This window comes from Octopus sinensis, linkage group LG18 (assembly GCF_006345805.1).
Source record: "Octopus sinensis linkage group LG18, ASM634580v1, whole genome shotgun sequence".
In the NCBI taxonomy this organism is placed as follows: Eukaryota; Metazoa; Mollusca; class Cephalopoda; order Octopoda; family Octopodidae; genus Octopus; species Octopus sinensis.
The window spans coordinates 55,275,209-55,287,537 of NC_043014.1; the positions used below are offsets into that span (position 1 = coordinate 55,275,209).

General features: G+C 41.2%; 1 protein-coding gene across 2 annotated transcripts in view; it reads left to right on the forward strand.

Annotated features, from left to right (window-relative positions):
• Positions 1 to 323: 323 nt before the first annotated feature.
• The window catches only part of LOC115221701 (ATP-dependent RNA helicase TDRD9), a 64,867-nt gene continuing 52,861 nt past the window's right edge, over positions 324 to 12,329 (forward strand). Inside the window, exons 1-3 of one of the 2 annotated variants that reach the window (XM_036511095.1) lie at positions 324 to 578; positions 8,490 to 8,568; positions 8,601 to 8,604. In XM_036511095.1, the coding sequence (XP_036366988.1) occupies positions 385 to 578; positions 8,490 to 8,568; positions 8,601 to 8,604 (277 nt within the window). In that variant the 5' untranslated portion in view covers positions 324 to 384. The remainder of the gene's footprint in view (positions 579 to 8,489; positions 8,569 to 8,600; positions 8,605 to 12,329) is intronic. The other variant, XM_029791905.2, reaches the window with a different exon arrangement.

Consider the following 12,329-nt stretch of genomic DNA (forward strand, 5'->3'; position numbering starts at 1 on the left):
CGGTGCTCCAGCATGGCCGCAGTCAAATGACTGAAACAAGTAAAAGAGTAAAAGAGGTCAAGTCGGTTACATTGACCAAGTGTTTAAGGGATACTTATATTTCATCGACACCGAAAGAATGAAAGGCAAAGCCGACCTCACCGGAAAAGTGAAACTATTTACACGGATATGCGAGTGTTTAAAAAACACATTTATTCCCGAGTTGCTTATAACGGCTCGAAACACCCCAGTAAATATCATTACGAATAATCCATATATCTATTTATGTATATATATTTAAAACGATACTAAATAGGAAAAATGTGTGTAAGTCGAAATACTAAAGTGTGGCTGGAAATGGTGGGCTGATGTCAATAATAGTCCTCGCATGGCTTTTGGTCCGCGATGGCAGTAAACACGAATTTCCTCACCCCAGATCTAACCTTGGACCACTACGATGACTGGCTTAAAGGAAACCTTTCCAAATCCAAGACACAGATTAAAACCGTTGTCAAGAGTAAAACCTGTGGCAAAGCTTTAGATCGGAAATCTTTAACGCCAGTTGAAAGTCCTCCTTCGATGGTTCCACCACATCAAAGGTAAGAAGAAGAATAAAATAAATACCTAAGACTTATTAAAAGGCGAAAGAAGGCTAATTAAAACGTAATTAAACGGACTTTTCTTCGTTACCAAATACTCTGTAGACGAAATAATACATAAGGGGTGGTGGTGGTGGTGGAGGGGGGAAGAGGCGGCGCAACCACTTTGCTAAAGATAGCAGCTAAACCTCACCCACGAACCTTTATTTTCTTCCCACAAAGTGAAATCGAAAGTAAAAACTTCTTGTCGGGGTCCATTAAAAAAACACAATGTTATTTAGATTATAGAACAGCAAAAATACAAAACTTAATACCAGCCTTTTTGTTATTTACCTGTAATTTTTATTTATTATATTAATTAATAAATATAAAAAGAAAAAGTACGTTCGCAGTTTCCGGGCTTAAAACATTCGAAATATTTTTTCTTAACTTCAAACATATTCCTCGAAATTGTAAACTGTTTCTCGACCAAAGTGTTCTGTTTTTTTTTTTCACTTCCGTCATCATTAATTACAAATTAATTAATGAAATCTTATATATTTTTTTGCAGCGTGGAAGGTGTTTGTAAGCCATTTAAGAAACACAACAAAAGCCGTTCGATTCACTTCCAACATTTAAGTTTAATTTGTCAAAATATTTTCGTCGCTTTAAGACCGCGACCTCTTCACTGACAAAAATCCGTGATGCAATATTTTTTATTTCTCATGAAATAAAAAAAAAAAGAAGTTTTCCTGTTGAATTTGATGGTTATAGGTAGTTGCCATGTAAAGTTTCACTAATTTTGTTTTGACATGTTTGAGACTGTCTTTATATTTACTGTTGTGATAAGGTGTGCTACTAACATCAGATGTAATTTCATAGAGTGATTAATAAATCGAAGATGGTAATAAATAATGATAAATTTTAAGCTAGTTGGTCCCTAGCTCGTATTTTGCACCACGAGTTATCTTGGAATCAGGACTTAAGGGGTTATAATAAAGTTAAAATAATGCACGAATGTTAGTCGAACTAAACATACCTAGAGATTAAATTCTCCTGGGTTGGAATTTTTGCTGTATTCACCGTATATACTAAGTTCATATAACATGAGGAAATGAAATAGTAATAAGTTTATTGGCCAATAGACACCTGCTGAAATAATGTAGTAAATTCTACTCTTATACAAGTTCCATTATTGGTCTGTGACTCTTTCAGGACTGTAATCGATTACATTGACCCCTCTCCAATACTTCCCTGCTGCTTATTTTATCGACCTTGGTAAGATGAAAGACAAAGCTGACTCCTGCTAGATTAGAACTCAGAATGCGAGGGGATGTGACTGAAAACTGCCTCTCGGCCCGCGACTCCATGAGTATGACTTGGAATAAAAGGGTAGACTACTAAAATAAACATTGATTTTTTTCTTTTTTTTTCAAGTCTAAACATTTTTAGGAAGGGTCCCACAATTTAATCAACCTGCAACATGGCTGTTTTATTGACCAAGGAAGTCCAATTTGGCCTGATTGGAATTTAAAGACAGAAGGGGCCGAAACTAGATTCTGCGAGGCATTTTGTCCAGTGCTTTGCTGATATCTAAAACCTAGAGCCCAGCTTAACCTGTTTGCATTGAAACTGGCCTTATTTGCCCCAAATATTCTCCCACTTTTATGTTCAAATCGACGAGATGTTATCTCCCACACTTATCCTACTACGCTATTCTAAAAATAAGCAGTCACATCATGGAAAAGTTGAAGCCATAAGATAATGCATGATTGATTGATAACGATAAGAATAAATAGGCTTTACAGGTGACAGGGTAATCAGAAGGTTAGAATGCTAAGGAAATCTTGATTCTATTTCCTTTCTCACATGAGAGGTCCAACACAGGATGGACTGAGGTATTTCCAACAATACACAGAACAGAAATCCACCATGTTGGATTATCACAGACATCCAACAAGACATCATCAATCAATCATGATGTGACTGAAAACTGCCTCTCGGCCCGCAACTCCATAAGTACGACTTGGGATAAAAGGGTAGACTACTAAAATAAACATTGATTTTTTTTCCTTTTTTTTTTCAAGACTAAACATTTTTAGGAAGGGTCCCACAATCTAATCAACCTGCAACATGATTGTTTTATTGACCAAGGAAGTTCAATTTGGCCTGATTGAAAAGTTGAAGCTATAAGATAATGCATGATTGATTCATAACAATGAGAATAAATAGGCTTTACATGTGACAATGTAATCAGAAGGCTAAAATGCTAAGGGAATCTTGATTCTATTTCCTTTCTCAGCTGAGAGGTCCTTGCCTTGCAAACTAATTGGCAACACCACAGGTGCTGGTGCCATGTAAAAACACTCAAAAAAAGTACCTGTGCTGGCACCACTTTGACAACATCTGTGTTGGTCCACATGAAAAGCACTCTGTAGAGTGACTGGCATTAGGAAGGGCATCCGGCCTTAGAAACCATGCCAAAATAGACAATAGAGCTTGGTACAGCTCTCTGGCCTTGCCAGCTCCTGTTAACCTCTCCAACCCATGCCAGATGAGGGTAAGTGGAGCATGCTAGCTGTAGTTCTTTCTATTCTTTTTGCAAGTCCTCTCCATTCAGGGCTCATGTCTCACTACTATGTAGTACTGCAGTCCTTACACAACCATCATGCTGTCTGCCTTCCACTTTTCAGAGAGAGAGGCTGTTGTTACCAACAGAATTAATATCTCCCTAACTTTCTCCAGCTTCTTCTCACTCCATACGATATATTTTCAGAACATTCTCCATCTTTACTAATTGGGTCACCCAAGTAACAGAAACTGCCAGCTACTTCTAGGGACCCTTCTGAACTTTTGAAGAGAATCCTTCCTCATGTGCCTTTAGTGTTGAAAGCACTTGCACATCTGTCATAAACATGCCCACGGGAAATAACATCATTAGGTGAGACAAGCTGACTGACAGGTGACGGTCGTTTAGAAAAAGCGCGGGCTAAAACTACGCGCCTTCACTCATCAGTTAAGGTGAGACAGTGTCACGTGACAACTTGCTGGGGCTGCCTGCTGGAGCCTATGCGGCAGGTATTTAAAGGGAGAAATTTGACAAGACAGTCAGTCACCAGCTGACACTCACTGACGATACATCGAAGAGGCCAGGGAACAGAAGAAAGAAGACATGCACCCAACACCAGAGCTGAAGACACCTCCGAAAGGATGGGGGACCCACCACTTCAAAACGGTAGAGGAGTAGGGGACGAAACCAGACGTTGTTCCTCCTGATGATGTCTTGAGCTAACTGGATCCTATAAAGGAGCTGTTGTCGTAGCAGACCACGAAACACGGTTGTAATTCCTCCTGGGTCACCCAAGTAACAGAAACTGTCAGCTACTTCTAGGGATCTTTCTGAACTTTTGAAGAGAACCTTTCCTCATGTGCCTTTAGTGTTGAAAGCACTTGCACATCTCTGCCACATGTGAAGTCAGCTTTCTCTGTAATTTGGCCAAAGACTTCAGTGATTCCATAGCTCCTTTTGTGTGTCCATAATATGGTCAAGTCAGATCTTGAATCAGTATTTGGTCCTTGTAACGTTGTGAGTTGGTAGCATTGTTAACATGCCAGGTAAAATGCTTAGTGGCATTTTGTCCCTTCTTTGTTTTTTCAAGTTTAGATTCTGCTGGGGTTGACTTATCCTTTCATCCTTTCAGGGTCAATAAAATAGGGTCAGGGTCATGTACTGGGGTTGATGTAATTGACTAACCTGCTCCTCGCCAGAATTTCGGGCTTTGTGCCTATAGTAGAAAGGATACTTGTTCCTTGTATATCTGTTGTCTGCTGTTGGAATTATGATTGATTGATGATGTCTTGTTGGATCATCATCATCATCGTTTAATGTCCGCTTTCCATGCTAGCATGGGTTGGACGATTTGACTGAGGATCTGTGAAGCCAGAAGGCTGCACCAGGCTCCAATCTGATCTGGCAGAGTTTCTACAGCTGGATGCACTTCCTAACGCCAACCACTCCGAGAGTGTAGTGGGTGCTTTTTACGTGCCACCGGCATGGAGGCAGTCAGATGGTACTAGCAACAACCTTGCTCGAATCTTTTTACACATGCCACCGGCACAGGTGCCAGTAAGGCGATGCTGGTAACGATCACGCTTGAATGGTGCCTTTTACGTGCCACCGACACGGAGGCCAGTTAGCTGCCCTGGCAATGATCACGCTCAGATAGTGCTCTTGGCACCTTACTAGCATGGGCACAAGTGCCAGTAAGGCGATGCTGGTAATGATCACACTGGAATGGTGCCTCCTACATGCCACCGGCACGGAAGCCGGTTAGCCACTCTGTCAACGATCACACTCGTATGGTGCTCTTTGTGCTCTGCTAGCACGGACACCAGTCATCGAATTTGATTTTGATTTGGACGTCTGTGATAATCCAACATGGTGGGTTTCTGTTCTGTGTATTGTTGGAAATACCTCAGTCCATCCTGTGTTGGACATTGTCTCAAATGGCTAAAGTGATTGGTGTTTGGGTCAGAGGGTGTCCAGTTGTAGGAACCATTTAAAAAAATATGACATAATAAACAAGATGATTGGAGTTACTGGTGAAGTGAGCATTAATTTTGAAAAAGAATGGTTTTGGATTGTGACAACCCATCCAACTCATGGATGATTATAGACAGCAAACAATGGCTGAGTGTGTGTATCCCCCCCCCCCCAGGTTGATGGCCAGACAAATGAGTATATATATATATAACTTGCAGTATCGCCCGGCGTTGCTCGGGTTTGTAAGGGAAATAACTATATAAGCATTTTAGATAGTCACTTCCCTTATATAAACCGAGCAAAAAATGCGAAAAAATGATGGTAAATTTTATTTTTAAATCGTAGACTCATCGTAGATGCGCGCTAATACCCAGAAAGGCTTGATATGAATCACGACTATAAGATACCCGGTTTTGGTTAAACTGCACCGCAAAATGTGGGAGTAGTTAGGAATCTAAATCGTAGGAGACAGACTCTCACACACACAACTTCAGTTTTATATATAAAGATATATATACTCACCTAATTTAGTTATTCTATATTATCACAACTTTCTAACAGATGGACATGTGAAACTCTGGGTTACAGTTTGTGAAGAACTTTTAAAGTTTTAATGAAATCGTATATTGCTCTGCCTTTAGGATTTGAGTACTGTTTTCTCTACCTTGTTTTGCACCTGTGTGCTTATGCATTTGTGTGTGTGTATGTATATATGTATATATATATATATATATATATATATATATATATGTAGTGAGAATCTACAAAAAAACCCAAAGATGTAGACAGGTGTGTAAACAAAAAACAGATGTATTAGTTTAAAACTCGAGAAGTGAGAATGTCTTTTATATTTCGAGCCTACGCTCTTCGACAGAAAGGAACACAGAAATAAACAGAGAGAGAAATTAGAAAAAGGTTCAGTGGCTAGCGATCTATCATCGTTTAATGTCCGTTTTCCATGCTGGCATGGGTTGGATGGTTTGACTGGGGTCTGGCAAGCCAGGCTCCAATCTGATATATATATATGAATGTGTGCGTGGTTGTGTTATCTTGTATTGCCCTTACATGACAGTTTTAAATGAGTGCCACTGTTATACAAGCAGTGTCATTCATTCATTCATTTCCAATATTCTGTGAAAAACATCATCATCATCGTTTAACGTCTGTTTTCCATGCTAGCATGGGTTGGACGGTTCAACTGGGGGCTGGGAAGCCAGAAGGCTGCACCAGGCCCAGTCTGATCTGGCAATGTTTCTATGGCTGGATGCCCTTCCTAACGCCAACCACTCCGTGAGTGTAGTGGGTGCCTTTTACGTGCCACCGGCACGGGGGCCAGACGGGGCTGGCAAACGGCCACGGTCAGATGGTGCTTTTTACGTGCCACCGGCATGTCTGGCAAATATTATTTTGCATTGAAACAGGTGAGGGTGGGTAACAGAAAGGGCAGCCTCAATAAACTTCATCCCACTCAGGCAAGCATGGAAAAGTAGGCATTAAAATGATGATGATGATGATACATGCAAACACACACACACACTGGAGTGACACTCTTTCACTCACTCTGTTCCTTCATATCTTCTTTTACCATTTCTATTACTGTTACTTTCTCTCTCTCTCTCATGATTTCTATATCAAACAAGTTGATGCCAGTTTGGGTTGCAGCTTCTAGCTGCCCTACTTTATCAGAATTCAGAAATGCTCCAAAGCACAAAGATAGCATTCTTTACTGCAAAACTTTCATATATATATATATAAATATATATATTGATTAAACTTTTCAAATTTTTCAAAGTACCTCCACCACCACCACCACCACCACCACTTTCATCTCCTCTAAGAAAATTTGTGAAGTAGCATGAGCTTCATGCCAAAATTGGTGGAAAGATTCCAATGTGTGTATTTTGGTAAACTTTTTGGTTTACAGGGTTAGAAACTCTAAGCAGCTTTTCAAGTTTTTAACTTTTATCTTCTAAAAATTCTGTAAACGGCAGATTAATATTTGGAAGGTGAAGGCGAGATGAATATGTTTCTCTTTTCTCCTTTTCAAAACCTGTAACATTTGATTATATACTCTTTTACTTGTTTCAGTCATTTGACTGCGGCCATGCTGGAGCACCGCCTTTAATCGAGCAACTCGACCCCGGGACTTATTCTTTTGTAAGCCCAGTACTTATTCTATCGGTCTCTATTGCCGAACAGCTAAGTAACGGGCACATAAACACACCAGCATCGGTTGTCAAGCAATGCTAGGGGGACAAACACAGACACATACATATATATATATACAACGGGCTTCTTTCAGTTTCTGTCTACTTAATCCAATCACAAGACTTTGGTCGGCCCAAGGCTATAGTAGAAGACACTTGCCCAAGGCGCCACACAGTGGGACTGAACCCGGAACCATGTGGTTGGTAAACAAGCTACTTACCACACAGCCATCATATGTCTGCCTTCCATGCTGGTATGGGTTGATTGGTTTGACAAGAATTGGTAAGCCAGATGACTGTGCCAAGCTCCAACATCGGTGTATGCTTATATACCGTAAATCCTCGAGTATAGTCCGCTCTTGAGTATAATACGCAGGGGATTTTTAGGGGGCTGTACCTCTGAAAAACCTAAACCTTGTGTATAATACGCACTCCTTCTCTAACTTGAGTCAAGGAGGTCTATATAATGTCCTTGGTTTGTAAAAATGTATACAGTAACGTCCTTTATTATTATTGTATATATAACATAATGCAAACGTGTAGCTTTTTTGTGCATTTTGTTTGCAGAAAATAAAGAAATAGCAGTAATAACGTTTAATAAATGTTGCTTACTGCATGTTATAGATGATTCTTTTATGACTTCATTGCTTTCTGGCTTAGCTTAAGGTATTTTCATGTCCGGCATCACAAAATGCATCTGAATAAAAATTGTCGGACAGCAAATAGAGACTCGGACATTGCTTAGAAACTATTTTTCATTTTAAACCTTGTATATAGTATGCACTAGGGATTTTGACCTTTAAATTTTGGGGAAAAAATGCGGATTATACTCAAGGATTTACGGTATATATATATTTTGGATTTGGTTTGCAAGATTCTTTATGTGAGTTCCTTTGTTGAAGCATATTCTGTTGTGTCTGAGGAGAGTCATTCTCTTTTCATGCCTTATAATTTAATCGTATAACATCTGCCCTTCATGCTGGCATGGGTGGGACAGTTTGATAGGGGCCGGCCAGGCAGAAGCCCGCACTAGACTTCTGTGTCTCTTCTGTCAGGGTTTTTATGACTGGATGCCCTTCCTAACATCAACCACCCAGGAAAGGGGACTAATATATAGTCTGTTCTCATTCACCATCAGCAAACATCGACCCATGACGGACTTTTTCATTTTTTAAATTTCAGTTATTCCGCAGAGGAGAAGACTAATTATGTTTTGGAGTACCAAGCTGCCGAACAACAGAGGCTGACCGAGCAGTCACAGGTGAGCGAGTACAACAGGTTCTTGGGTCAAAGACACCGTTTCAACACTTGCTAGCATTTATTAATAGAAGCTTTTTGTTATGGATGTCGTTGTTTCTTCTTCTTCTTCTTCTCCTCCTTCTTTTCCTTCTTCTTCTTTTCCTTCTTCTTCTCCTCTTCTTCTTTTTCTCTCCTCCTCCTTCTTCTCCTCTTCTTTTCCTTCTTCTTCTCCTCCTCTGCTTTTCCTTCTTCTTCCCCTCCTCCTCTTCTTTTCCTTCTTCTTTTTTTCCTTCTTCTTCTCCTCCTCCTCCTTTTCCTTTTTTCTCTCCTCCTTCTCCTTCTTCCTCTTTTTCTTTTTCTTCTCCTCCCCCCTCCTCCTCCTCCTCCTCCTCCATCTTCTTTCTTCTTCTTCTTCCTCCATCTTCTTCCTTCTTCTTCGTTAGTGACATTAATTACATTGTACACACAACAGCAGCTCCCCACCACTGGACCTACTCATGAGGCTGTTTCCTTTCATCTCCACCTTCGTCCCCTCCCACCTACATGTTTTTATATTTGATGGTAATGGAGGAGATTTACTGCTGACATCTCATTCTTCATCTCCTTATGCTTTTCATCATCATCATCATCATCATCACCCTCCCACCCACCTTCGATCTACCAATGTAATTATCACAATCATTACCGTCATTGCCTCTACAATCATCATCATCATCATCATCATCTCTATCAACACCACCAGTTTCACTATCCCCATCACCATCATCACAAACATCATCACCAAGGCCACTACCATCACCACTATCATCAACACCATCACTATCACCACCACCACCACCATCATCAACACCATCACTATCACCACCACCACCATCATCATCAACACCATCACTATCACTACCACCACCATCATCAACATCATCACTACTACCACCACCACCATCATCAACACCATCACTATCACCACCACCACCACCATCATCATCAACACCACCACCACCACCACTACTGTCATCATCATCATCACCACCACCTCCCCCATAACAATTACTTCTGCCTTCATTATTGGCTCTAATCTTTCATTCATCATCTCCTCTTCCCCATTCCTCCTGCCACTCCATCCTCACCGTCTTCATCGTCACAAACATTCACCGTTGCCTTTACTTTCATCAACATGATGATGGTGATGATGGTGATAATCATCATCATCATCATCATCATTTATGAATTTGGTGATTGATGGAAATTGCCTTTCAGTTCAGATTTCTCCTATCCTATTTCTTTACTACCCACAAGGGGCTAAACACAGAGGGGACAAACAGGGACAGACGAACGGATTAAGTCGATTACATCGACCCCAGTACGTAACTGGTACTTAATTTATCGACCCCGAAAGGATGAAAGGCAAAGTCGAATTTGAACTCAGAACGCAGCAGTGGATGAAATACCGCTAAGCATTTCGCTTGGCGTGCTAACGTTTCTGCCAGCTCGCCACCTTTCTCCTATCCATCAACCAATTGAATCTCCCATCAGTTATGTGTGTGTGTGTGTCTGTGTATATTTTGTACAGCAATTTATTATATTTTCTTTGCCCTGACCCTTGTGGAATAGAATTACAAATTCCTCCTCTGCATAGGGCGAGGCCACAGTTTCCACCATAGGTGGCACAATTGCCACCGACGGGGTTTCGGAACATGCCGGCAGTGTATTAGTAACCACCGGCAGTGCCCCATTTTTCTCTTCCCCATAAAACGGAAGTTCTTCCGTTTTATCCGGAAGATTTTTCTTCCCTCCCGCAGCCTTAGGATCCCTCGGTGGGCAACCATTGTTACTCACCTTCTTCCTTTTTCCAACCACTTCACTTAGGGACACCCTGTAACTTGAGGGTACACTCCATCACACCTTCACCAACTCCCCCCTCTCTCATCACTTGGCACAAGCCACCTCTCCTTCAATACTAACCCACCCACCTCAGACGAGGGGAGCCTTGTCCTGTAAGGTACTCGGTGACCTCAATGGTGCTGGCACCACATAAAAAGCACCCAGTCCACTCTGTAAAGGGGTTGGCTTTGGCATGATTTCTAAGGCGGCGAGCTGGCAGAACCATTAGCACGCTGGGCGAAATGCCTAGCGGTATTTCGTCTGCCATTACAATCTGAGTTCAAATTCCGCAGAGGTCGACTTTGCCTTTCATCCTTTCAGGGTCAATAAATTAAGTACCAGTCACTCACTCGGGTCGATATAATCGACTTAATCTGTTTGTCCTCTTTGTGTTTAGTCCCTTGTGGGTAGTAAAGAAATAGATTTCTATGGCATCCAGCTGTAAGAAACTATGCCAAAGCAAACAGGAGAGTTTGGTTTTCCAGCTCCTGTCAGACTTTCCAACATGTAACAGCATGGAAAACGAACATCAAATCATAATAATGATAACATATATCCACCCATCCACACACACACTCTTGTTTATGCATAAACTTCATAAACATTGTCTATTTTCAAATCTTCCTTGTTTTGTCTACAATAGATTTGTCAAAATAAATGTCAAAATTTAATTATTTTTTTTGCTTCAGTTTGAAATAGTTTTAAAATATTTATTAGATCCAACTCATTCCATTTTATTAAAACTGTTTTAACCCTTTTGTGACCAACCTGGCTGAAGCCGGCTCTGGCTCTGTAGTACAAATGTCTTGTTTCCAAAAGTTCTGAATTAAAATCTTCCACCAAACCTTAGTCACAATTTATGTTCCTAACACTAACTGAATGATAACTAAGTTATTTTACTAAATTCTTTGTTATATTTAAAGTAATTGAAAGAAACACAGAACATCTCAAAATAAATACAGTAACGAAAGGGTTAAATTACTTACTCAAGCCAGTGAGTGAGCCTCTATGCGGTTGGTTAACAAGTTAGAAATAGTAGTCAGACCTCCTTCAAATCACGGCCTACAATCTTAAAATGAGACATTGAATAAAGTAGTCATAAACATATCATCATCATCATCATCGTCATCGTTTAACATCCGCTTTCCATGCTGGCATGGGTGGAACGGTTTGACTGAGACCTCTGGCGATATACCAAGCTTGAGAAAACCTGTCAAGCCAAGTGAGATCATAGCCATGGCTGATGCTGGTGTCGCATAAGTGGCACCTGTGCTGGTGGCACGTAAAAGGCACCCACTACGCTGTTGGAGTGGGGTTGGCTTTAGGAAGAGCATCCAGCTGTAGAAACCTTGCCAAATCAGATCGGAACCTGGAGCAGTCCCCTGGTTTGCCAGTTTTCAGTCAAACCGTCCAACCCATGCCAGCATGGAAAGCAAACGTTAAATGATGAAAAAGCTCAACCATAAGCCCCTTACATGTGTGCCTGTGTAAAGTGGTCGGTGCTAGGGAGAGCATCCAGCTGTTGAGACCGTGCTGGGCTGGACAGTGGAGCTTGGCACAACCCTCTGGATTACCAGCTCCTGTCCAGTTGTCCAGCTCATGCCCGCATGAAAGACGGGCATTAAAAGATGATGATGTATATAGACATGCAACCGGTGAGCTGGCAGAAACGTTAGCACGCCGGGCGAAAGGCGTAGCCGTATTTCGTCTGCAGTTACGTTCTGAGTTCAAATTCCGCCGAGGTCGACTTTGCCTTTCATCCTTTCGGGGTCGATAAATTAAGTACCAGTTACGCACTGGGGTCGATGTAATTGACTTAATCCCTTTGTCTGTCCTTGTTTGTCCCCTCTGTGTTTAGCCCCTTGTGGGCAATAAAGAAATAGGTATATATACACACACACA